The sequence below is a fragment of the Salarias fasciatus genome, chromosome 9 (assembly GCF_902148845.1).
Source record: "Salarias fasciatus chromosome 9, fSalaFa1.1, whole genome shotgun sequence".
Lineage (NCBI taxonomy): Eukaryota > Metazoa > Chordata > Actinopteri > Blenniiformes > Blenniidae > Salarias > Salarias fasciatus.
Window position 1 is genome coordinate 19,565,741 of NC_043753.1, and position 27,174 is coordinate 19,592,914.

Below are 27,174 nucleotides of genomic sequence, written 5' to 3' on the forward strand. Positions count from 1 at the left end.
AAATTATAGGGCTTTTTTCCCCCCCTGTGCTTTTTGTTATCACGAATTGACAATAATAGAAGCACAATAGAATATGGAATTGTCTTCAATGTTGTAATGATCACAACCCCAAATGAAACCACAGCGCACATAAAACACAAATATATTTCCTCAACTGGAAATACAAATGTCCAACACCAATATGTTGACAATCAATTTTCTAAACTTGGGTTGAAACATCAAATTCGGCCAGCAATAAGCAAGTTTTTTTTTTTTCAATCCTTAACATCTTTCCAGAGTTAAAAACGAACAAAACTAACTGACCCGTCCAACAACCAAGACAATCAACTGAAACATGGAAAAATGCTGCAACATTTTCACTGTGAACAGAAAAAGGTGGACTCTGCAGGCAGTGTGCCACCCTTGGCAACCTTAAAAAGATGGAGCTGGTTGTGTTTTCAGCAGATATGTCTGGTCTCAATGCAAAGACCTTCCTTCAAGGCAGACGAGGGGATAACAAAGAGTCTCCTCTCCGATACACGCACCTGTTCTTTGAAAACTTTCATCAAATAGTGCTGTGAAAGCTTTTTTTCTGCAGTGAAGCTTTTCAAACCGAGGCTGCTGAACTCTCAACTGGCACACCTGGTTCATGCTATAAAAGAATTACTGGCTGAAAACAATGCGATGGTTAAATCTGAGGGATGAAAAAATAAACAGCGACGGGATAATTTGAATAATTAAGAGAGAAACATGCTGACACCTAATCAGTGGCGGCATAATTCAATTTGAAGCTATTTATTTATAATCATCTTAATGATAATTACTCACCTGGAGCCCGACTTCTTTTTGTACTGTAGCAGCTATTGTAGATAAATAGATTAATAAAGCGGTTTCTGCTTGGTTTTGCCTAATCACTGTTCCCTATTCATGAGTGTTTCAGTAAAATCGTCTCAACTCTTGCTTCAATATCATTAATGTTTGCTTATCCTTTAAGTCATCTTACATCATTCTACATATATTCAAAAGTGACGATGTTCCGAATTCAGTTTCCAATCCACGGATAATATATTATAAATAATGCATTTATCATTTTTAAAAATACATTGGCATATGATATCAATGTAATATTTATAGTATTCCAACTTTCAACATCTCTGAGAATCCTTGCCCTTCTCCCTCGCCTACATCACATGAAATCAAGTGCAGTGTGCAGCAGCAGAAAGGCGTTGGCTCCCGAACAGCAGCAGTCCATGTTGGGATGCACAGGCTGAGCAGGGGAGGAGTGCACCGAGACGTTAGGGCACTGCTCCCTGGCAGGAGGCCCGTGCCAGCGCTGGCGCTCTACCACAGGAAGCCCTTTCTGCTTCTGAAACTTGGCAGGAGTGGGAATATACGATGGAACAGCCCCACAGGGCATTTGTGTGATAAATGGATAAAGCTGGGTAAAGTGATGCTCACAGCTATTGGCTTATGTATGAGTCAAAATTCAAACCAAATGGTCACGATGTTTCATTAATTTCCGCGGTCACAGATCCTCCTCAATCTTCATTTGACTTCTGAGGGGAAGAAAACCCAAAAAGTACTCAAACTAGTTTTGGAAAAAAATACAGTGCAAGCAAAAAACAAAACAAACAACAGATCAATGATGTGCATAAAAAGGAAATAAAGACAGTAAAATCCCTTTCGTTCCATTTTTTTCTGGGATCAAGTCAGTGTGCGGTACAGTTGGCTTCTTGAAATGTAGCATGAGTTGCACGTGAAGAAAACGCAGTCCGACGCATTTGCCGTAGAGAGCCCGTCACATCTGGTTTGTGCTGCACAGTGGGGCATCTAAATGTGATTTGGCTTCTCTGGAACACAACTTACAGTCCTGAATGGGTGTCTTGATCCTTCAGAGATGCTCTTCTGTGTCTCGAAGGTGATGATGAATTCTAATCCCACTGGCCAGGAGAGTCTGCTTCCCCACCCTGAAGAGAGAAAACTCATGAAAACACATTATAGGACCGTCTCCTGCTCAAACATGGCGGCTGTTTATTATGCTGTAAATCTGATGAGGATTAGTTTTAAAGCTTGTCCAGTCTGAATGGCCTCAGAAATAACTTGGGGAGTGTGGAAATATTTGCTGCAAACTGCAGCTGCCTCTCTAATCCTTCTGGACATGACTTATTGAGGGTCTTCCCACTGTGATTTGCTATCCTTGGTAGGCTTGCAAGCAAAATATTCATATATTCTCCACAACCTCGAGAGGGATTTTCAGGTTTTTAAATGTATGTGCTGTGAGGAGGTTTTGTGAATTGGCCACAGATAGAATTTTAAAAAGCCAGACATATGGAGAGGAAATGGGAAACTCAAGTGTAACATGTGGCTTCTTAAGGGATGGAAAGAACTGGGACACGAGCAGCTGGGGAAAAAAAGGGGGAAAAAAAATCCCCAAACAAACACTGTGTCAGAGCAGAAGTGCTACTTGTGAACATTACTGCTCGTACATAAATAAACGTTTCAGAAATGTCCGCTTTTATCAAAAAATATCACTGTGTTACAGATTTATGGACTCAATCTCACCAGGACTCAGGAAAGAAGCAGCAGCAGCAGATAAAGTCTCTAAGCTGCTATTGCTTCCATGACATTATCAAGAGTGGCGATGATACGCCAACAGCCAGCTTCACTGAAATCCATAAACATACACAAGTAGAAGGTTTCCTTTAGTGCAGCCCACGGCACATAGACTAACAATGCACAGGTATTTTCAATGTGAATAAGTAAAAAAAGAAAAAAAAAAAAGACTGCAGTTGGAAATCATGATGAAGTGATACAGGTAAAGATGACTTATTTTCACCCAACAACCCTAATTTATTCCTGAATTTGTTAGTGACAGAATAATGTGTAAAGTCATGAATTCAACAGTTGCTGTTATTATATCTTAAAATGATGGATGAGACGATCAATTCTGTCGTTCAACCATAAATTAGCGTTTGCTGTGAGACAAAACATGCACGAGAGTCGGGGAGGTTTGTGTAATGTGGTTCAGTGCAGCGGGGCTCATCCTCCCTCACTCTGAGAACCCCGAGGCAAAATGTGAAGGTAATTAAATGATCGCGGCATTTTTAGGATTTATGACTGATGAAATGTGTTATGATCTATACGAATACACAGAGGAAAGAAATAGAAGTAATTATTGGTAATTGTTCCAACAGAAAAGGATCGTGCATCCTAAAAACAAGGAGAGAATGAGAAGCTTTTGATTTTAGAGTTAATACAGTTTCCCTGAAAATGACAAAATGTGAAAAAACAAAACTAAAAGTATTCGAAAATAGCAGTGCTGTGAAGTCTCCAATGATTTTCTTTACTTATCGAGCAGCAGAACAAGACGGAGCTTAAATCAATGTTACATCAACGATCTGCGACTCAAACACCGCCAAGCGCCCCGCCATGAGGAGCGAGCCAGCATCGAGCCAGCTGATGATGTGGGTGCATCATTACCCACACCGCGAGAGGCGAGAGGCGGGAAACTCTTTACCTTAAGGCCTCGCTACTCACACCCCCCGCCACACAATTCAATTAGATGAATGTTGTTTGTGGGCAGTTCTGGCCCATTGCAATGCCATTATTGCTCCCTCTGTTGAATCTAGTATTCGCTGCCCTTCAGTGATGCCGTTCCTCCAAATGTCATGGAGCTTATGACTTGGGAGATGATTAACAAAGTTTAGAGATGCTCGGGACACAGTTCACTGACTCGGCTTTTTAATGAGTGCTGGATGTATGTTGTATAACGAGGACAGACTGTGAGAGCCCCCAGAATCTTTTTTTTTTTTTTTGCAGTCTTGTTGAACAGCTTCCCAGCGGTTGTGACGGACACTTGAATTCTAACAGAAATCTCTCACCTGATCTCAGTTGTCAATATCCGATACGTGGTTTTCTATCTGAAAAGGAGAGCGCAGAGAGGAAGTTAACATCATACCCGGCATAGCTCACAGGTTATATTTAATCTTTTCCAAAGGTCACTGCTGATGTACGCCCAACAAGAGCAGCTGTGTCGACCTGCCGAACAGGCTTTATGGTACATTATCACAAATTCTGATCAATGTGACCTTCAGGAAGCGAATAAATCTCTTCTACCATGCCTCTGAAAAATGATTTCTTCCATTAGTGAAGACACAAAGCTTTCATCAAGGATAGTGTGGCCATGCTAATAGAGAATTATTCCAGCATAATAAAGAAAGTATGATCAGAACCATGGCCAAATCACACGGATAAATCCAGATCAAACTGAGGATAATTGCTTTGATGCCATCACTCGCCTATATTGAGCATAAAAAGAGAGCTACTCTTTTATATGAAAAATAAATAAATAAATAAAACGGTAGCATGTTTTGACCTCTGTATGATATAAAGCACTTAACAGTTTCAACACTCCGAGCGCTCATGATTAAGCTTTTTGAAACATTATTTCATATTAATAGGGTGTCTAAATACATCAGAGCAAAGGAGACAGCAACAGAACTTTAGTTCAGATGAACCACTGACATTCAGCTTATAAATATTAAAAATAAATACACAAATTAAAAAAGTCACTGTAAAACCCACATGCATTACTAGGAATTCTTCATTAGACAGCCGTCTATTTTATTTAGTCATTGCTTTTTATTTCCCCATAACATCACTGGTACGATGAACGTGTGTTGGATAACTGAGATAAACTGGCTGAGAGGCCACACATGTTGATTGTACACTTGTTTTCTGTCCTGTCTGGTTTGATCACGTGTGACTTGATTATGTAGGCTATCAAGTCTGCACAGCGTCCATCACCTCTGAACGCCACTGACCTTAAATCCTTTGTTGGTTTGGTTCACTTTACTTTTAATCCTTTATTTGACACAGGTTTGAGGAAGTTGTTGGTAATCTCCATGGCACTGTCCATGGTGCTGAAATCGCCCATGGTGTGGTGGTCTATTTTCCGCAGGTTGTTTAATGATAAATCCAAGGTGCTGTCCATGGTGCTGAAATCGCCTATTGGCCGCTGTGGTGGTTGCTTGTTAATGATAAATCCATGGTGCTGCTGTCCATGGTGCTGAAATAGCAACGATTGTGCTGCAAAACTAATAGTAATCCACATGCTCTTCATTTTGTCCTTTTTCCAATTTACGCTACTAACTGATCAGCTGTGTCATTACAGGCTGTCAGTGCGTACTGTCTAATGATGGATTTACTTTGTTTTACGGAATATCATGTCGTTAACCAAGCAAATGAAGTCTCTTGCCTCATCTATGATTTTATTTCATATTTTGATGGTTCAAAGTGTGAGACTTTATTTTTTATTTTGGAAGCTTAAGCTGTTTATACAGTCCCTTTTTGGCGTCTGTTCACACTCTCTAACCACAGCTGGCAATAATATGTAGGTTGACACCCGGCATTTCACACCACAGAAGAGACCCGTAACATTTGTTTAGATATGCTCACTGAGCAAGAATGCAGGTGCGACGTGGACTTTATGAGATATGGATTTCTGAGCTCACGTTAAAAAAAGTCCCTCCCAGTTGTGGTGCAGCTCTGTGATGAGCACAGCTCCACTTTTCTCTGTGAGTGAGGCTCCTCTGCTCTGCTTCAGCTGAACACACACAAGCACACTTTGTCTACTAAAACTCCAGACTTTGAGAGTCTTGTCAGGAAGAAAAAATCATGCCCAGTTCTCCCACTTTAATTCCTCCAAACACTTAATAGGACACTTTCATTCATTCATTCATTCCGAGGATAATCAGCTAAAGCTACATATCATCAGCCTTTTTGAAATTACTTCTCAGTACTCTGTTAAAAAAAGCCCTGAAGTTACTGAAGTAAAGAGTTTAGGTTTAAATTAAAGTGCTGCTAACTGAGCATAAAAAGGAATATTCCCATCTCCAGTTGCCACTTGCTAGTTGTTTCGGTTCATCATTAAAGTTTTTTTTTTTGCCTTGGCATACTCTCATTCTCTATTCTACTATCAAACTGCACTGAAATGTATTTCAATAATGTTGACTAATTGAACATTTTCATAGATTTTGGTCAAGGTTGTCATTAAAGGGTGATGGTAGGTCCCAAAGTCAGACCAGTTCAGAAACACTGTTGTAGATGATTTTGTGTTGTTCTGTATTTGTCATTGTGTCTACTTTGTTTCTGCATTTTTATTTGTGTTTTCGTTGCTGAGGCTTTAACAGCATGAAGCCAAGATAAAAATATTTTTAGCAAATCTTCTTATAAGCTAGAAAAGTTGTACTGTGTGGCATTGCTCTCTGACATATCTGTCCCAAAACAAAATGAACTTAACTTGATGTGAGTCTTCCATCATTTTTACATTTATTTTATCAAACATTTTTCACTTTTTTCCTAAATTAAACCAGAGATAATCATGATCATTTTTAATTTCCTAAACAGAGCAAGTGTTTTAAAAACTCGTTTTAGCTGAATCTTCCTGGCTTTAGCAGGATCCTTTATCTCTGACCTTGAGAGAGGAAACCTCCTCTGCACTGCTCTACATGCGCATGCACCACTTTGCGGTTGGATCATGACCAGTCCGTGTCAAGTCTGGTGTTAAACACTATCCTATGTGACTTGAGCCCACTGCTTTAATTATAGCCCCTGTGTGTGCGTGTGCGTTTGTGAGTGTGTGTGTGTGTGCGTGTGCGTGTGTGTGTGTGTGGGCCTGAGCAGAGCCGCACTTCCACTGTTTGAGTCGGGGTCAACAGGGAGAAACTGTCAGTCCAGGCGCCCTCACCATTCACTCATGTGAAGCCCTGCTCTCTCAGATCTGCGGCCATGAATAATTCTGGAAAATTAACTTTCAGAAGGCGAAGACAGTCTGCCCACTTGAGATCTCCCAAAGTGTCTCGCTCTCTCCCTCGGTGTCAGCCCTGTCAGCCGTTTCTCTTACCAGATGGTGGCTGCTCTCCTCATCGTATTCGTCCTCGCCGCCATCGGTCATCTCTCCCGCCTCCACGTCCAGCGCCCCCTCGCCCGCCTCCTCCCCAGAGTTGTCCGCCGCCTCTGACACCGACTCCTCATGCAAGGAGTCGCAGTTGTCCTCGTACTTTCTTTGAGCCTCTGGCAGGAAAAAAAAGAGGCGCACGTAAAAAGAAGCTCGAGTGTGATCAGTCTGCAGCTTTGTGCGTAAAAATAAAAAAAACAGAATACACGTTGGACACCACAACAAAGAAGCAGGTGACAAGTACACACAGTCTCTGTGCAGCAGTCATTTATGAGATTAATTTTTTTGCAACAGTTTACTTGTAACCAGTACAGCTGCAGAATTTTAGTATTTCAGCAGCTTTCCCACCATTGTATTCAATTAAATGAAACAAGCCTGCAGTGTAACTATGTGCGATTTGCCTACGAGACTCATCCTCAGTTACAGCTCTGTGATATTTTATAATATAAGATACTGTTTTTGGAATAAGTATCATAAAATTTACAAAAGTATTTAGCAGACATGAGAAACTACTTTTAGAAGAATGAGTGAGGGGATTATGAAGTCGAGTTCTCACCAAAAATGAACAAAAAAAAAAAAAAAAAAAAAAGAGTATAACTGAAGCTTTTATGAAAAACTACACCAAGTAATGGAAGTTTTGTTCTCTGTGAAGGCAACAAAAGTTGATCCCCAACTCTTTTAATGACAACAATAGACTGCACTTGTATTTTAGGTTCATTAAATGATACGCTATTTACAGATTAACTGCAATCTAAGGTTGTTGAGTCAATGAGTTTAACGTGATCTGGAACACTGAGTGAAGTTCAGGCTGCAGTAGTAGTTTTCAGACTGGCAGCTATTCCAGTCTGTACATACAGTGTACTGTACATACACACTGCCGTCACCCACAGGTAGCTGGGATTGACTCCATGCTGTCCTGCAACCTTGAACATTATGAGGTGGGTTAGATGATGAAAGGATGAATGGATTTTACACTCCCCACAGCACTCCACAGCACTGTTTTGAAACGAATCATCAAAAACTGATCTGGATAAAACTCTACAGTTAACAAAAACATTCAGCTCAGGTATAAAACGGTCTTTTTTTGCAGTAAAACAGTGGGATTCATTTGTTTCAATATATAATGTTAATGAGAATTTTGCTCCATAACTGCATTCCTGAGGACTAAAGAGAAATCATCTATCTCGGTTTAATCTTTGGCAGCAGCCTCAGAGAGGATAAATATATTAACTATAATCAATCCAGTTTTCTGCCTCAAAAAGGTCTCGCTCATTTATCATACACTTTTAACTGAAACCGAAGAAAATATCATTCTGACATTTCTCCGTTCTTTACCTGAAGTTCTTTAAGCCTGATGGGAGACGGTTTCAGATACCAGGGACCAAACGAGTTAAGTAATAAAGATTTGGGGAAATCTTTAAAATCTCTTTGTTGGAAATAGCCACCAGAAGTGTATCTTATGTTGGTTTCCATTCTCACTCCAGACAAACTCACAGCAGTTCCCCTGAAAAACCACAAGCTGCTGTGATTTATTTGGCATCAAGCTGTCACGGAGGCAAAGACGTTGCAAAATTAAAACGGAACAAGCCGATGCTTGAATAAAAGCATCCCCGTCGGAGGAGAAATGTTTACGATGGTCTTTTTGTCATGAAGTCTGAATGACCTTCACAGGGTGCAGCACACGGAGGCTGTAGTGTGGTGGAGGGCATCTATAAAGACCTCTCACACACACTGAGTCAGCGTGGCGTTGGCATCTGTCCGCTGTTATGACGAAGAGCTCTGCCACGCTTATCTTAGACGGTGTCACGAAGACGTATGGCCAGGGTGTGCTCTTAATTTCCCTCCCTCAGTGGTTGGTGTCCTTCTCCCCGTCGCTGCTGCCTGGGGCGGACGCCCCCCTCTGTTTCTCACCTGATTCGGCTCTCTGCTGCTTCTCAATCTTCTCCAGGCGGCCCAGCAAAGAGTCAATCTTCATCTTGATCTGAGTGAGCTCCCGCTTGATAGTCTGAAGCTGGTCTGTCTTCACTGCTGGAGCACAGAAACACAGAGGAAGACATCCTGAAGTTCGGACTAATTGGTTGTTTCTTAGACGCACACATCACATGCTCACACTTAATACTAGTAGTTTGGAGTTTTTTTTTGGATCTCGTGGCATCAGTCTGATGCAGACTTTCCTCGGGGATGACGATCACAGTTTGGCTGACTGAAACGTTACCCAGCTAAAATTGAGGACCTGCTGCTTTCAATTTGAAGATTAACGCACGGCTTACGCCCACCATGCTGTGCAGGGCTGCTTAAGTTTCACTCACTAGTGCCAGTATCTCAACAAACTGTAGACTTTATATCTTTCTGCAGCATGCTAAGTAAGCAGACTGCTTACAAGCCAGTGACAGGATCTGCTTGGTTGGGCATATATTGTAAGTTTGGTTGCAGTTATTGAACATCAATCATTCCTCGCTGTTGTGACTCGACATTAAAAGCATTCAACTGGCAGCTTTTTATCAGACACAGGAAATGGGACACATTATTTATCTGTGCTGCTACCAGATAAACCAAAGTAGCTCAGGAAGGATTAAGCAGAAATCTGAAACATTCAGTTTGGAATACATTTGCTGAAAGAAACCTGGATTTAGGATTACAGCTGATAACGTTTCTTTTTTTTTTAACTTAAAAAAACAGCACTGACTTTTTTTTTTGTGATTATCACTTTCTTTATGATTTTAGGAATTATTTAGGAGGAAGGAGTGTTAGACAACTACAAAATCTTATTATATGAGACTTACATATGAATAATATACGAAACACAAAGATGGATCTCAACATGTTTCTTTGCAAATCAATTGCTCGCATATTGTAGAAGATCACCCAAACATATACAAATGTCAAACCAAATCACACATCTTTTTATGAAAAAGTACAGAATTGTAGTCATCCAACTGCTCAGTCTGCCAAAGTAGGAAAATACAATTTACATGAAAGACGAAAGCTGAAAAAAAATCAACAAGCAACATAACTTTTATCAAAGTTTCAGAGCTTTTTTCACATCTGATGCATTTTTATGCACTTGCCTGATCATTACCTCACTAACATGAAAAACAAGGGGGCACAATTTCCCCACCCACAGCGTCTGTTTACTGCCTCATGAATAATTGCTCTCCCGTTTCTGTTTCGCTTTGGGCGTTCGGCTTTCACTCCACAACGCATATCTGACATTTGGGTAAATGTAGTGGAACCCGACCACGTCAAAGTTTCAGCCCTAACCTTGATATGCAAATAATGGCGGCTGTAACTCCCCGAAAATTATACAAATATTTATCAGAAGGACGTCACCGCTGACTGGTGGTCCATCTCACAGCTGCTGAAACGAGGGTGTACCGACTCTTTAACAGCTTGAACTGAGCAGATTAAAGAATTTAGACCACAAAGTAATGAGATAATCTTATTCCTTAACCCTCGGCAGCTGAAATGTGTCATATTTTGAGAGTAAGTGGCGGTGGCGAGGGGAGGGGGAGAGAGACACCAGAAGTGAAGAAGAAAACATAAAATTCTCTTTGACACCTATCAGATTCTGTCAGGGCTGGAAAGAGGATGGATGAGCACGCAGTAAACAAACCCACCAGTTCTTGTAAATCTTCAGCTGGAAAATCAGAGGCATGCGACAGGCACAAAATCAAAACATTACTTGTCTGGTATCATGTCTGCGTGTGGCTCTTTAACTTGCTTCCCTTTGATGTATATTTACACCCACACCACATCACAATGCTGAGCCCCTCCAATGGCTTTTGAGCCGGATTGTATGATCAAAACTAATGAATAAAAGATCAGTATTTAAGGAAGATAGCACTGTGTGATTAATAAAAAAACATCTTTTGACGTATTACCTTGCAGGAGACAAGATTCCCCAAAAGGACATTTTAATCTTTCATATGAATTCACAGTGAAAAACAGCAGCTGCCCCAGGAGGATCTCACACACATTGTATGATATTTGTCAATGTATGACTCCTTTAAAACTCAGCAGGATGATTAATGTGTCCATGGAAATGTGAGGAAAAGGCTGAATATAATGCCATTCTGAAGGCAATACATAGATAATGTGTGAAAGAAAAAAAACCCCCAACCTACTCTTATGTTGTTTTATAACACAGTCATCAAGCGTATTTCTACAGAGAAGCTGAAAATCCACCTTTTCTGGAAGAGGAAAGAAGGTGGGGGTGGGGGGTGAGAATATACAATCATATCTGGATGGGAGACACGCTGAAGAGTCTATCTCTTTCTCAGCATCACTTGCTTCCATTTGGACAAACCAACCTCCATAAATACACACACATAGACACACACACACACGTCCTTATGCCAACATTATCTGAGCTCGCTCTGGGCAGCTTACTAGTCGTCCTTTGATGATAAGAAAGTGTGGAACAGTTTCTAATTTATCGAGGGCCTCCAGGCCTTTTTCCTTTTGTGTTATCAGCCGCATAAGCTGCAGAGAGAAAACACACACGCCCTAATCCAGCATCACTTCATCAACACGGCATCTTTAGATAGCTCCGGTGAAAGGAAAAGAGTTGGGGGGGGGGGAAAAACACCCGCCATTGTTATTTAATAAGCATTAGGACAGATTTTGGGAATGAGTAATGGATCTAATTTTAGGACCGCATTATGAGCCCGAGATATTTCATCTTGGGGATAGTTAGGAAGTCTTCAATCACAGGTTTATAAAGATTAAACCAGACAAAGAGTTTTAAGGGCTGGTGGAGCTGATGTCGGTCAGACTCAAGCAGCTGCTGAAAAGTCACCGGTTTAGACCCATAAATATCACAGGGATTAAAGAAAACATACATTAGATATTTATATTTTTAAATATGTATATAATTTCTTCCCTTGTGCTTCTCTTTCTTCCTGTATCATATATAGAAACACAGTTAAACATGGTGTGATTTCACGCTGTATCACACTGTATAACAAAAAGGATTGAGGGTGGCCCGCTGAAGCAACTTCCTGTAAACACTCGGACAGGTCTTTATAGAAAGGCACACAACCGCAACCTCAACGGCAAATCATTGCAACTTGCACCATCGATTTGACTGGATTTTACACTAAATGCACATCTCACTGCGACTGGAGTAAAAAGCCAGGTTCGACACGCTCAAGGTGCTGATTTAACCAAGTGGCCCGGGAGGGACGAACACTTACAGGCCTGGTTTACTAAGATCCTGCAGAACACCTGCTGAGTTTCACACAAACACATGTTGGAGGAGAAAGTTATGAAATATCAGGAAGTAAATCAGAATTTTACGAAAAAAAAATTAATCAGATGATAAGACAAAGTCAAAATTTGAAGGATAACATACATCTTACAGTAAAGTCAAAATCACTGCTGCAAGTTGTAGGTTAAATTGAATTGTTTTCAAAAACAGTAAAAATGTACAAAATCACAAACAACACAAATGCTTTCATCAGAACAGATCCATTCTATATTAACCTCAAGCATAAACTCCTACTTGTATTTTTCATTATCTGAAACACACCTGATGCTCCATAAGGCAAACACACCGAATCCACTTGTTTTATGTGCAATTTCATGTTTAAAATTTTTATAAGTGCAAGTCTTTAGTGGATCAGGCCCATGATTTTTCTTCTATTGCATATTTCATACTTAATTTGTCTTTGCATCACATGAAGTAAAAAAAAAAAAAGGGGGGGTTAACAAAATCAATATCAGGTTTGTATTTCATCTAAAAACAATTACAAAAGAAGGTCATGCAGGAGTTGTAATTTTCAGCTATATAACTATATTCAATAAAATTGCCTCATGAGTTTACACTCTAACATCAACCTAAACATAAATTGTTGACTCAGATTGTCATATTCGCAGTGGTATGGAGTTAAACCCTCACTCAGCCTTGACATAAATATTCACCTTTAGAGAACAGAAAGCTTCCCGACTGTCTGCACTCATCATACTGAGATCTCAGAATGATTATTGTATTAGTTTCTTACTGTGTGTACACAGAGCGGAACAGAAGTAAAGACGAATGGTCCTTGAAATGTCAGCAAACGCTTCGATTTTTACATCAGACCTTCTTAAATTTGCGTCTACAATTTCATGAACCCAGCAAAAAAGTGTTTTCCGCTTTAAAGTTTCATTCACGGCTGTGTGAGAAATAAAAACAAACCTTAGAAAGAAATGTTAAAATGAAGCTCTATTCAGGATCTGCTAAATATTCAAAGAGTTTGTCAATAAAAAGCTGCTCCATAAAAACTAAACTTTTTATCTGACATTCACAGTCTCTCTCTGATGGACTTAGTTAAATCTCACGAGCCGGCGGCGGCGTGGAAAGGCTCAAAATGAAAAACACATATGTGTCCATCCTCCCGATCCATGCATCCTCCGGCTGTTTGTCTTTGCCCCTCTTTGAATTATTCCGCTTCAAACTGCCCCACACTCGCCCACCCTGTTGTTTAGACAAGCTAACCTTATTTTGCCATCCAATCTTCGGAGGCCAAAGTCAATACAAACAGTGATTTTTCACAGTCCTGGCAGGGGAGAATTAGTCTCCCAAACATATAGTCGCACTGCTTAGACAGAGAAGGGAATTCATAGTCTGTCCAAAAAGAGGATGGAAGATAGGGGATTTTCCCCCCCGTTTTCTCTGTAACACCAACTGCAGCTGGGTCCTCCTGACAGACCGTACCAAGCTGCTTGTGCTGATAACACTGGCCTAGACAGGCAACAATGAAACAAACACTGTAACCAATTACACAGGCTGCGGATGGAGACGAGCGTTTAGAAAAACACAGCTGACCACAGCTCCACAGAGATGCCCCCAATCTCACGTTAATTACATTTAGGACGTTATAATGCATCACCAGCTAATCAGAGGGGCCGGACCAGATCCAGATGGAAGCCGGGTGACGGGAATAGCACCCGTTTGCTGAATTCTCGGAAAGCTGGGATTATATTTGCGTTTGTGATTTGGTGTTTTTGCTCTACGTTGCAGTGTGGCTGCTGGCCGGGTTGATTTAAAGAAGCTTTTTATAGTGTTGAATGCCTGTTTTTTTTTTTCCTTGCCGGAGCCATGGCTTCAAGATTTGTGTGATGCTCTCAGTTTTTCAAAAGGACCAAATGCCATTAGCGTAATTAGTCTACGCTTTTTGAAGCCTCAAAATCAAATAAAGCGAAAAAAAAAAAAAAAAAAATTAAAATAGGAGGAAGCCTTGATGGTAAAACATCTGACAACTTCTTATACTCACGTTTGACCCCGGAGGATGAGGATGTGGGAGGTCTGGAGGATGAAGAGGAGGAGGAAGAGGATGTTTTGATGGGGAAGGAGGTCTTTCCACGGCGGGAGGAGGGAGCCAGCACCCTTGAGCGTTTGAGGGGTATCACAGCTCTGGGAGGGGGGGCCACTCTGCCATGGTAGTCAAAAAGCCTTGAGAAGCAGAAAAAAAAAGCTATACAATTACACTTCACTTCTTGCTCTCCTTCTATAAGTCACTGTCTTTTATAAGAGGACTATAGCATTCAGAAAATGCCCATCTACTCGAGCGCAAGGTTTTTTTCCCCCTTCATTTCATCGCTTCTTTCTGAAGCCTCCTCTCTGTTCCCAGTATTGCATTTCAAGATAGATTTGGTATGGATTTCTTCAAAAAAAAAAACAACAACAAAACAAAAGAAAAAAAGCTGATGATACAGTTGAACATTACAAATATCCCTCCTTCTGTGAAACTTTCCAGAACAAAACTTTCATGGAAAATAATCCCTTCGCACTTCTCTTGAAATCGGATGGGATGAAAAGCAGCGGGTGCTAAATGTCAAATGAAGGTGTCAGGTTCCACTGTTGTCCGTGACACTCGGCTTGTCACGGCTCTCACCGAGCCTGACATTTAGAAAATAGAAAATGTCCCAGCAGATAAGCACTCTGATCAGCGGCGGTAAATGAGAGAGGAAACAAGTGTTCCTTCATCGGCATGTTGGAGCTACATGCTTCATCCCATCACCCGTTTTGACAAGACGACGGGTTTAAGGCACCTCGGTGGAAATTAAATCTGACAAGTGACACTTTTAATGAGGACAAGTCAATCAAAGTCTTTTTTCTTGACCGTTAGATAATCCTCTCTGGATGTATATAGCCAATTTATAGCTGAGCGATTATCTACTGTGGCTGCAGGAGGAACCGCGCCATGAATTTAAAGACAATGGAGGATGGTGGTTATCCTTTAAACTTTTTAAGCTGCAACACCTGCAAAGGTAGACAGGAAAGTTTGAGATTTAGCTTATTTTTTTGTCGGAAAACCTGACAAGTCTGTTATTATTTTACTTCCTGTTGCAATTGCAATGTGAAGTCTTCAGAAAGAACTGAGGAGTTCAGGGTCTCTGGGCATATTCACATTCACAGCTAAGGGCAAATTAGGAGAAAAAAATGAAAGATCATCCACATACAAACATGCAAACTCCACAGAAAAGCCTCCATTCAAGAACCGGAGGTAGAAAAAAAAAAGCTAATTTCTGAGTTGTACTATGACAACATGCTTCATGTTTAAATCATCTATTTCATATAAACACATCTGAGCGATACATACCTGCTGTAGAAGTCGTCCCTGTAGTATTCATAATCAAATTCATAACCACTGAAAAAGAGACAGAGAGGGAGGAAGAGGAGAGGCACAGAGAGCGAGAGCGAGATAAAGAGGGGATAGATCGTATTAAGACAAACCATTTCAGATCTGTCAAGAGTAAGCAGATCACACTGGAGCTGTTTTGACTTGAACGGACACGCTCTAGTTTACGCCTAAAGCTCATCGCAGGTTAGGCAGAAAGCCTGAGACGCACGAGCATGCAAAGACTGCCGATCAACAAAGATCAAGAAGAAACTTTTAGAGGGCAAATACAGTCAGAGAAAGGAGGGGAAAAAAAATACGGTGAGACCCCAGAGAGGAAAATCAATGCTACACGCTCAGGATGGAAAGTAAATTACAATTCAGTGAGGGAAGTAAAAGAAAGAGAAGAGGCGGAAAGAAGAAGATGTTTTGGAATGTTGCTATTCTCATGGGAATTTTAATTAGGATTAATGTATTATTATTTCACTTTAGAATAATTTAGTGTTGGTTTTTGCCTCTCAAGTTCCTCTTCCATAATTACCATATTACACTGTGGCTGTTTTCAGCTGCTGCTATAAATGCAAAGGAGGGTGCATAATGACTCACAAGCTAATGAATTAGTGAAATAAGATGTATAATCAAACAAACAATTCAGAAAGGGGCAAATTGGTTGGAATGTAAACTTTGCCAAGAGGTGAACCATCAAAGTACACAGAAAAGTGTCCCCATGAATAGTAAAGACCTGTCTAGACCTTTGTCACGATAGACTGGAGCAAACAAGCACTGCTTTGATATATGCGATCGGGAGATGTGTACGGGGCAAGAAATCAGGGTCGTGCTTAACCCGTTTTGCCCCACTGGCAACAATTGTTGCCAAAGTTTATCACTGTTGTTTTTGACTCACAATAAAAAATCTCAAAGGTACTAATGCAACTTTTCCCACTTAAATGCTAGTAGACCACTTAGGCAAAGGTTTTCATTTTTAAAAAATCATTTCCAAGTGCTTCCTGTCACATGACATCATCTGCTTCCTGCTCCTTCCGGCTGAAGACATGGCCGACGCAAATCTTCCTGGAAAGAGGTAATTTTCAAACATTTCTAATGATTTTCCAACAGCCATATTTATAATTATTTAATCATTGGAGTCTCTAGAGTAACCCTGAACCCAAAAATTGTACCTAGGATAAATATTTTTTTGTTCATGGGCTTATTTTTATGAGTGGCAACAAAAGTTGCCAATGGGCACATAGCTTGTCACTAACTACAGGAAAACACTGTCTGCAGGATTGCTCCTAATTTACTTATTTAAATTTGTAGAATGATGTACAGTGTCTCATTTTAGTCCTCTTAGAATACTCTTTCAAGCTAAATAAGTTCACAGGTGTTCAAGGCCTGTGTGTTTAGGATTTTTATATGTTATCATATACCATTTTGTTGCTAGCTAACATTAGCTTGTGTTTCACTGAAGTAAAAAATGTTGCTGTTGGATGATGTTGGAGGTGCACTTCTCTTGGCACACAAGTACTTTTCATAGCCAATGCCCCCCCACCCCCACCCCTGGGGTAGGATGGATGTTATTTAGCAATATCACAGTCGAGTCTGTGATCTTTGACTAGAGGTCATCATCGCTACTGCTCTTCAGTTGACAAGAGCAACAGTGATGATATCCAGACCAACATCAAAAACTAAACTGTGATATTGCTTTTCCAGAATATTCTACATATGATGCTTTAGAAAGAATGATATTGATGATTCATCAACAAAATCAAATGTGAACTAAAACATGGCGCATTCTTACATCTGTCATGCTTGCTTTGTCATTCATTTAGGTCCTGGAAAAGCGGGCAGAAGGATCTCCTCTGCTTCCAGAGGCTGACAGCCCAGACCCTCCTCCATGGAACAAAACCAATTAGGCAGGGTAGAAGATCTTCAAAGGCATTGCTGATAACTGGTTTGATAGTTTCAACCACTGGGCCTTCAACAGCAGCAGGTGCAACTAGTGAGAGGCAAACGAGGCCTCATGAACCACTGTCCGTACTGTCTGAAGCCACTAGATGGTGCTGTCTGTTCAAGAATTGTGTGAAAGCACACTTCATTGTCAGTCCTTCAGCCTCCACTTTAAAACCAAGAGACTCGTGACCACAGAAAATGGAAACCACGGAAAGTGGTTCAGGAGGCCTGATTTACCCATCACTAGAAACGATGCAAGAACTGTGGCGGCGCACATCATTAGCACGTGGAAAGTGTGATGTTCCACCACATGTGGTGTGCTTCAAGAAGTACCACAATGAGTAGAACATGTATGAAAGATGATGGAATGTATGGCAAGAAATTTTATGTAGTATGTGTTTTTAGACGTTCTAAGAAAAAACTGTTTGCTGAGGTGTTGAGTGTAAAAAAATGAGAATAAAAAAACATTCCAAGTTGTTTGTTGTTTGGAATTTTATGCAGGGAGAACCTGAGGCTCCATCTTATTGTTATTGTTTATTCTGACTACATTATTATTTTGTTGTTATTGTCATTCCTGTATTATAGGTGACATTTGACATAGTGACAAGGTATGTGCCCACTGGCAACAATTGTTGCCAGTCATAAAAATGCAATTTTTTTCAAAAAAAAGAACAAAATGGAAATAATAAATACATAACTTGATTCAACTGGACTCAACTGATAAAATGATATGCCTTACAACTCTGAAAAAAATTTGGGCACAAATGGGTTAATGAAGCTTATACAACAGCATCTCCACTGAGCTCCACAGGACGGAGCCGAATACACTCCAGTAAGAGCAGGCAAATGCAGAAAAACAATAAATACTCCATTAGAAATGCCAGCCCAAACAATCATTAAAAAAAAATAAATAAAATAAACTCAGAAACATCCAAATCCTCACATTTGAAATGTTGCTGCAGATTTACATCAGGCGGAGCAGCGAGATGTGAAACGTGGTTAATATTTATGACAGGAGCGGCGTCTCTGCATGTGTCTGGATGTTGAATCGAGGATGAAACCTACCTGTATACGGCGGTGAGCGGCCTCTTGGAGCCGGCTTTGGGCCTGTACGGCTTGGGCTCACCTGCCATGTTTATGTCTGTAAACACACACACACACACACACACACACACACACACACACACACACACACACAGAAATACATAAGTTTTGTGGAGGAGTGGAAGCTACAAAAACCCACATTACCCCAATTAGGAGGTATTTATTCAAATACTTTGTTGAACTTACAATTATAGTAATACTTTTTTTTCAACACTTACAAAAGGTGACTATATTTTCCTCGACATAAAATCAAGTTGCCACTGAGTACACCTTCACTTCTCAAAAAAATTTAAAATTTCGGTTTGCATTTTGTATGAATTCAATACAATTAAACTTCTGTAACTTTATTCTATCCCAGCAAGTAGTTGTATTTCAGTTCAAAATGTCATTATTGCAGTATGACAGCTTTCTGGTAAAAAAAGGAAATGGTTCACAGAAATAACTTGTTGATCTTATTTAGCAGATTACAAAACACAAATGACAACTTAAATATTTTTTGCATATTTCCATTTAATTACAATGATCTACACTAATGTGAGATAGCATTTTTATCAAACTTGTAAACTCGACATGGAAATGTGCAAACATTTGTACAAAGACCACATTTGCTAGGATGTGTCACACTTCATGATTGTTGTATTGGAACAAAGCAGAACCTCGTCACATAAAAACACAAAAGTTATGAAGTCAACAAAATATTAATTCAAGTTGTTTTGGCTGTTCTCTATTATTTTACACTGTAAAACTGAACTTTTTATGCAACATTTGGGAGACGGACCGCCGCACAAAGCTGCAGTACTGTGGGACACGTTCACTAAAGTCGAGCTGAGGTCTGAGAGCCAATTTTCTAGAGGCAAGACAGGAGACTGGAGAGATTGCAAAAATGAATTTGTTGTTGTAAGGCAGAAGTAAATCCTTGAAAACAAAGCAATAAAAACAAGGAAAACAACCTCTAAAAGTGAATGTACGCATGCTAAGCTCTGATTGACAGTGGTTTATTTACACTGTTACACAAAAAGGCAATAACCAGGAGTGCAGTTTTGTGACCTGACAGTCATTGATAAAGAACTCCTCGTGTGGTTATCTGTGCATTGCCAAGGGTGTTGCAAGGTCTTTTGGTGCATCGTCTGAGTGGCTTCTGGGAGACAAGCCAGTTTGGTCAAAATCAGCCCCGAACATTAAAACAGTAAAAAGGCGCGCGTACGGTCCGCCAACTTTATGCATGAAGATACCAACTTGTATTACTGACATCAGTTAGAATATGCCATAAAATTTCACCTTCTGCTGCGCTTTTCACTTTCTGATCCTTATCTGAGGTCAGAGAGTAGCACAAATGCTATTCCCATAAAAATGAATAAAAAAGGCAAAGGGAGGCAGCAAGAAGGCAAAAATAAACTATGTAAAGTAACATAATCTGCTTTTTCATTGTTTTTTTTTTTTGATATGATAACCTTTTGTTTTATACTTATAAAGAGTAAGGCTCCAGAAAATCTTCTTCATATCTGGAAGGAAACAGGCATAAGATCCCAAAACAAAAAGCAAATCAGCAAAAGCGCCCTTGAGGAAATAAACAACCTCCTCTCTGTTTCGAAGTCACTCTGAGAAATGCTTTGGAGATATGCAGATCGCTTTTGAGGTACTACTGTTTCGTCCCTTGCAGCTACACACCTTGCTTAAATATTTAATGTGTCTGCTTGGCCCCGCTCCTATAACCTCCTCCTCACCACTGATACCAAATGAGAGGTATCCTCGGGAGTAGAACTGCACTGAGGTGAAAATAAGCTTTTGGCAAAGTTCAGCCTCCTCCTCCCAGTGGATGTTCTCACGAGAAACGGGACTAAATCCCGGTACATTGCCTACTCAGACATGCTAAAACACACTTTTTCATGCCGACCAGCATGACCACATGAGTGCGTGTGTGCCAGCTTGATGGGGTATATTTGCACTGACCACGATGCTGACTTGGAAGGTAATTACCGTCACTGCTCATTAACCTGGAGGTTTACTTACGGAGGTATCAGGACCGAGCCTTTAATTAGTTCACAGCAGTCCAACTGCGCATAATTGGCATCAGAGACCTCGAGACATCAAGAAATCTCAGACGATCCTTTTCTTTCTTTCATATCCAGTGCAAGTTTCATGCAGTGCAGCCAGTCCTTGCTGTTCTGTGCAGGCATTCAAGCTGAATCTGACAGGTATTGCCTTGACTCGGCAGCCTCAGCAACCTTTGACCCGAGCCGTCAGGATATGCCTGCAACAGGTCTACTGGAAAAACCATGTATGTTTCACAGGGGTGAATCTAGCCAGGCGAAGGTGAGGTGATGAGCTGATTAATCGGCCATCAAACAGCAGAAAGACACTATAAACAGTGTGATTATACAAGATTGATGGACTAACGGATAGATGGATTTCCCATTCATCCCTCAGTCCATCAATCTTGCACACCCACTTGACAAACTCGTCAATATTTCAGCTGACTTTGGATGAAAATCAGGGCACAGACACTTCATCGGGGCCAAAACAAAGTTCCAGACAACCCACCCACATGTAAACAGCTACTGAGAATTTAGAGCCATTTATTATCCGAAAAAAACAAGTGTTGTAATTTTGGGAGAAAGTGGGAGTTGCTAGATTTTAATGTATTTCAGATTTCTGAGATGCAGCAGTACTAAACGCGACACCATTGAGTCACTGCTGTTAGGTGTCAAATGACGCAGTTACCAACGTCTCCAAATTTGTCATTCACTTTGAGCTCTAAAGCTTTAATTAGCAATATCCTATCAGAATGTTAACAGTATTTATGGCTCTCAAGTAGAAGGGCACTGAATCATAAACACATTCCTTGTTGACAAACTTTGCTCTGTAAAAATGTATTACAGTTAACGTTATTGGACAAAACAATAGTATAACAGCAGCCCTCTGACAAACTGTTCTGCACTAAATGAATGCTTTCACAGTGTCCTCACTGCTGCTTGTGTGAAGTGGATCTGAGAGGCACCGACTGTGATCCATGCTGTTAAGCAGAAACTCTGATGCCATTTATAGCAGAACACTTTGTATCAGCACAGAACTAAGAGCTCCTTTGGGTATAATGGAGATGCTTGCTGGGTCAGGAGCAGAAACCATGGGCTTCAAAAAATAAAAAAATAATAATAAAAAATCCTGCTTTACTCTGTTTAGTTGGTCAGTCTGCGTATGTCAAAGGCCTCGGTATGCTCCCCCGTCGCAGCGACGTCGTTCATACGCCGGCAACCCTACGCCGCCACTGAACATATCTTGCTTCTGCGTCAAGGGAACGCCCTCCTCTGCAATTTCACCGCCAAGCCGCTAGGCGAGCGTGGCGGTGTCTTTGTTTCGCAATCGGCAGTCACAACAACAATGTAGCTTCCGTAGCTCCGGCTTTACCTAGACATAGATATCTAGACATAGATATCTAGATACGCGTGAACTTACCGAACATATATCTGCATATATGCCAAAAAGAAGTTTCTTTTCCACAGACTGTTGTGTTTGTTTGTTTACCTTACTGACGGTTTCGACAGCTGTCAGCCATCTTCTTCACATTATGGATTAGGATGGAGCGAGAGTCATCGGGACAGAAGAGAATAAACACCGACGCTGGATAAAAGAGGCTACTGAAATTCGGAAACGTGCCCGCGGGACAGTTAACCGGGATGGGGCCTTTTTGCTTTCACACACCTGGGATGCTGTACTCAAGAAGTCGGACTGCAGATGGCGCTGTTCTCCCGCTTCCACTAGTGGGAGAATAGCTCCAAAACCTGTATAAAATCAGCTGACAAGATACGTCACAACAACATCACAATAATCTGCATATATGACCTATCTGGCAACACCAGGCTGTCGTGTAGGAGGGGCGTGAGCGGACCATGATGAAATATTGGTGAAACTAATGAGTTTTTGGACGATTAAAGCCGTTTTAGGAGCGGCTATACACATAGCCCCGTCTGCTAACAGTATAGGGATCTGCGCCGCTCAATTTTGGATCTAAATTTCTCCCGAAGCACTGTTCGAATCAGAAAAGCATTTGGGGTGAATTCTACTTCAGTTTATAAACAACGCAAAAGTGGACCAATCACAGCCCTCGACGTTCACGTCACCGCGCGTCCCCTTGACGCGAAGTCACGATTTTTGGGAGGTGCGGGTCAAGCCCTAGCGTAGCCTGACGTAGGGCTACGCTAGGGCGACGTCGTAGGAACGATGTCGCGGCAACGGGGAAGCATACTGAGGCCTCCACAGTGACAGTGGAGCTCTCCATGGTGCTGAACCTGAAGTTAAAAGACATTTTTTCACCTCTGATGGAGCCAAATAATTGAGTAAAATATACAAAAAATGAGTTAGGCTGTTGGAGGATATGTTGATGCTTCAACAGAATGTCTTCCCGCGCAAAGTCATATCAAAGATATGACTTTGCCAGAGACGTTTAAAATAATAATAATAAAAAAAGTCACTTGCAGTAAAGTGCAACTTCAGAATTTCATAATTTTTCACTCTGTTCATCAGTCAGTAGCTGTGCTGTGGTGTAGGAGTTAGCGTCTCTACCTGACCGTGAGAGTATAGTTTGTCTTGTTTGTCGAGTTTGCACGTCTTCCCTGTGTTTGTGTCAGATTTACTAGACTACTTTGACTTCATTACAATCTAAAAACATGCATTTGAGAATAATTGGTGACAGTATGTATAAGTTGAATGAAGTGGTAACACTTGTTTTACAAGCTAACAATTTCTTGCTAGATTCCTTTAATTTGCCATTTTTAGTTTGGAAAAAAAAATGCACCAATTACCACCAAGTACTTGGCTCTGTTTCAGCAGTGAATGATGTAAAAAAAAGAAAAAAGGGCTCCGACCTGTCAGCTCTGTGAATGCACACATGATGCAATTTGAATTGTTACTGCATTGTAATTATTTATAGTGTTGGAGCTCGACTCCAATATTCCATCTGTCAGCGTCTCAGTCCATGGAAAGAAGCACAAACTGACTGTGAATAAATATTTAAGGCAGCATTGTTATTGGCTGAGGAATCATGGGAGAAACAAGGTTCTGGAGGTAGTCTGCAGTGGAAAGACAGAGGCACAGAGCATAAGTAATCACTGACGACAGACCTGTGTTGCTCTGTCAAGAAAACAAGGATCCGTGACTCCCTGAAGGCCCCGCCTGTGTGTTTTATTGGTCTTATTTGTTGCCTTACATCTCAGTCTCTTCCAGACTACTTTTGCTCATGCCTCCTGTTCTGCCGTTGGCCTCAGCCTATCCCTCAATGTCTCTTTCTCTGTCTCCGTCCCCCCTCACTTTCCCTTCCCTGCACACGCACTCGCACAAGACGACATCTATCCCGTCTCGCCATCCATCACTCTCTCTCTCGCATCCCATATTTCTTCTTGTGTCTCCACACACTGAGGAAGCTCATTATGAGACATTTCAGTGCCGAGCATCACCTGTGGGGCCTTTTCTATTTGACACCTGTGCAGCCGACAAAAGCTCTGCAAGTCCTACTCCTTCCCTCCTTTCATTAGCAGAGGGATGAATAACCATAGCGTGATGTAAGTTTCATTCAAAAGAGGCTTTGAATAAATCAAGGCTGTAAACCCAGCCATATGGCAACATATTGCAGGGAATCTCTGAGAATGAGCAGGCACTTGTGTGAAAGATGACAGAAACGGGACAACATGCGGGTAAAGTGAATCATGTGAGAAAGCAGGAGAAGGGAAGGCATTCTGAAATTCCTGGAAGGAATGTGAATAAACTACAAAACCCCCTGGTACTGCTGAAGCCAAAACAAATTAGACTGTCATCTGTGTCTCTCCCGCTTTCTGTTTCTTTCCCAACCAGACAGCTTACCCTGGACTCTTCCTGCTCAAACAAAGAAAGGACAAGAGCAGCTAATAGCCCGAGGCTTTAGAGGAGTGGACAGGAAAAGGTAGCAGGGGTTAATATGGCTCAGGATGAGGTAGAGACGGAGAGTCTAAGAGAAACTTTTCCTATATGTGTGGTCAGAGTACTGGAAGACTGGCAGACTCTAGAAAACATACTCTTATTATCCATAACTTTGCACTACTAACATAAAAACTGATTCACTCTACATTTGATAAATCACTTTGCTCAGACTTCTTTATACAGCAATAATGAGTATTGTCTGAACATATGGCAAGCCTAAATTAATAAAGAAATCTTAATTAAGATGAACCATGAATATATTTGTGTCACTCATTGAAATGCAGACTTGGTAAATCTGGAGAGAGAAAATAAAAAAATTAGTGCCACTCATTTGACCTGAACCCACTTACACTGACTCATGCCCTCATTCTGAATTACACCCATTTCACAGCCAAACACACACCAAAAGTAGTAATTTGCATGTCAAACTACCTTGTGTTTATGCAGAAGTTTCCTTTCAGTGGGAGCAGAAAACCCAGCAGCCAAAACACAGCTGATTTAGTTGGTTTCTGTTCCTGCAAATTACCTGTTTGGACATCTGCTGCCGTGCGGTACAGAGGCTGTAATTGGGGAAACGACTAATGATGAGTCAGGCTTTATATGTGTGGGCTCTCATACAGAGACTGGAAATGAAGAGGCACAGATTCAGCTTAGCTTGAAGAAATGCAAGCATGCCTCTCTTCTTTTCGTATTTCTAGTTTGCCTCTGAGCGGTACCTCGATAAACAAGACAGTATTGAATTCATAGCAGCTGGTCTTTTTACCTGAAGGAAAATTTTCAGGTACTACTGATCTGCAATACAGTTCCAAAGTGGGCATATACACTGTAGTTAGGTATTCTCTGCATGGAACTCCTTCGAGACCTTAAATAAAAAAAAAAAAAGGGAAAAAGACAGGTACAAAAAGAATCACGGTTTTATTAAAAGTTTACAAAATAAAACAAAAAAAAAAAATCAATACTGTGTCTAAACACAAAGGGAAAATAACTGCATCTTTCATGGTATGTTTAGGTAAAAGCATCCTGGGCTGGGCTTAAGTTTGCCTGTGTGTACTGCAAAGAGGAGATTATAGCCATGCTGTGGCATGTCATGCTTTATGTTTAGCTAAATGGACACAGCAGTCTCATAATGACAATGATTACACGCCTATTTAACATCTTAGTCATGTTAGCAAGCTATCATTTGCTAATTAGCACCAAAATCAAAATGCAGCTGAGGGTAATGCAAATGCTGAAGACCTCACTGAGAGGTTTTGTGAATAACAATGTGGCTGACAAAAAGGGGGCGTTGTGTTTTTGAGTATAATTATGATAGTTTTCTTGACATAGGCAGACAATGACATTTTAACATATCGCTCTTTCTCAATTTATATTTCCTTCATAAAATAATTGGTCATGTGTTTTAAAGTGCAACAATTTAAACAAAGAATTTCACATCTGAATTAATGATTATTGATATTATGCTGCTACCGCTAAAAAAAATCTGTTTTAGTGAGACTTAAGGTATAATTTAAATTAAAGCATATTTAGGTAGATATTTTTCCTGTTTTCTGAGTGGACTTTCATTACATATTTCATTGTTAATCTTCAGAAACCATCTCTTTTTTCTGCATGCTGAATAACATCAAAGGAGGTTTCATCACTGCGTTTGTTGGTGTACAAATATATAATATCAAAAAAAACATGACTTCAATTATGTCATGATGAATTATAGTTCAAGAAGCCATTTTTATTTCTTTCTGTGCACCTGTGGGTTTGTCCCATTGTGTTTGTCGTATGATACACCAGCATACCACATGCAATGAAAAGCTGGATAAATAGTACAGATCATCCCAGGTGGATTACTCTGTGCCGCCTCTAATCTAATCCACCTTAATGCACTGCTGATTTAATTTCATTCAATTGGTTTCACAACATTTCCTCTCAACACCGCAAACATCAACCCGATGGTGAAGTAAAAATAAAATTCTTATGCAAGTCATTTGGATACAAACATCCTCAGGGAGCCACAAATCTGCAAAAAATCTCAATACAACCTTCCTTGATATGAATCTCTCCATATAGGTTTGGTGCAGCCGGTATCTTCTTTAAGTTCCCCATCTCAAGACATCGAACAAAACATATTCACAGCTCCTTAATCCCCTATCTTGCAGGGCTACACTAACATCCAGTTACTGATGCTGCAAAAGCTGCAGTGCAGTCTTTAGATTAAATGGGTTCAGTCTGCAGCTACAACATTGTGTTTAGATCCCAGCTGTGAAGGAGAAGCATTTTGACTTTTCAACAGCACCGAGCTGCCGCCTGGCTTCTTTTCCATAGCAACCGAGCCAAGGCTCATGGGTAGCATTTAGAGCTGTTTGCCATGGCAAGCTAATAGATTAAATGAGTTCCCCGAAACAGATTTGAAACAGTTATGTGAAGCGAAGCTGATGACCAAACAATGGACCTACAGCACTGCTGCATTACCCAGAATCCCAGAGAGAACGGTTCACTCTGGCCTGTCGCTGCCACTGTGTCCAGACAATCGATGTGATGCTAAATTTATGAAGCTGTCTCTGACCTGACGCCCTGCTGCCACCGAGGTACAAAACATCCATTCTCCCCCTAATTACCCAGAAAGTCATGGGTGTTGCC

At 40.8% G+C, this 27,174-nt stretch overlaps 1 protein-coding gene across 2 annotated transcripts in view; it reads right to left on the bottom strand.

Moving 5' to 3' along the window:
• Positions 1 to 1,890: 1,890 nt before the first annotated feature.
• Positions 1,891 to 27,174, bottom strand: part of LOC115394077 (RNA-binding Raly-like protein) — a 33,200-nt gene continuing 7,916 nt past the window's right edge. Inside the window, exons 2-8 of one of the 2 annotated variants that reach the window (XM_030099231.1) lie at positions 18,556 to 18,631; positions 15,523 to 15,570; positions 14,194 to 14,372; positions 8,849 to 8,962; positions 6,884 to 7,053; positions 3,861 to 3,899; positions 1,891 to 1,946 (exon numbers count right to left, since the gene is read on the bottom strand). In XM_030099231.1, the coding sequence (XP_029955091.1) occupies positions 3,867 to 3,899; positions 6,884 to 7,053; positions 8,849 to 8,962; positions 14,194 to 14,372; positions 15,523 to 15,570; positions 18,556 to 18,631 (620 nt within the window). In that variant the 3' untranslated portion in view covers positions 1,891 to 1,946; positions 3,861 to 3,866. Of the gene's footprint in view, positions 1,947 to 3,860; positions 3,900 to 6,883; positions 7,054 to 8,848; positions 8,966 to 14,193; positions 14,373 to 15,522; positions 15,571 to 18,555; positions 18,632 to 27,174 lie in introns of both variants that reach the window. The other variant, XM_030099230.1, reaches the window with a different exon arrangement.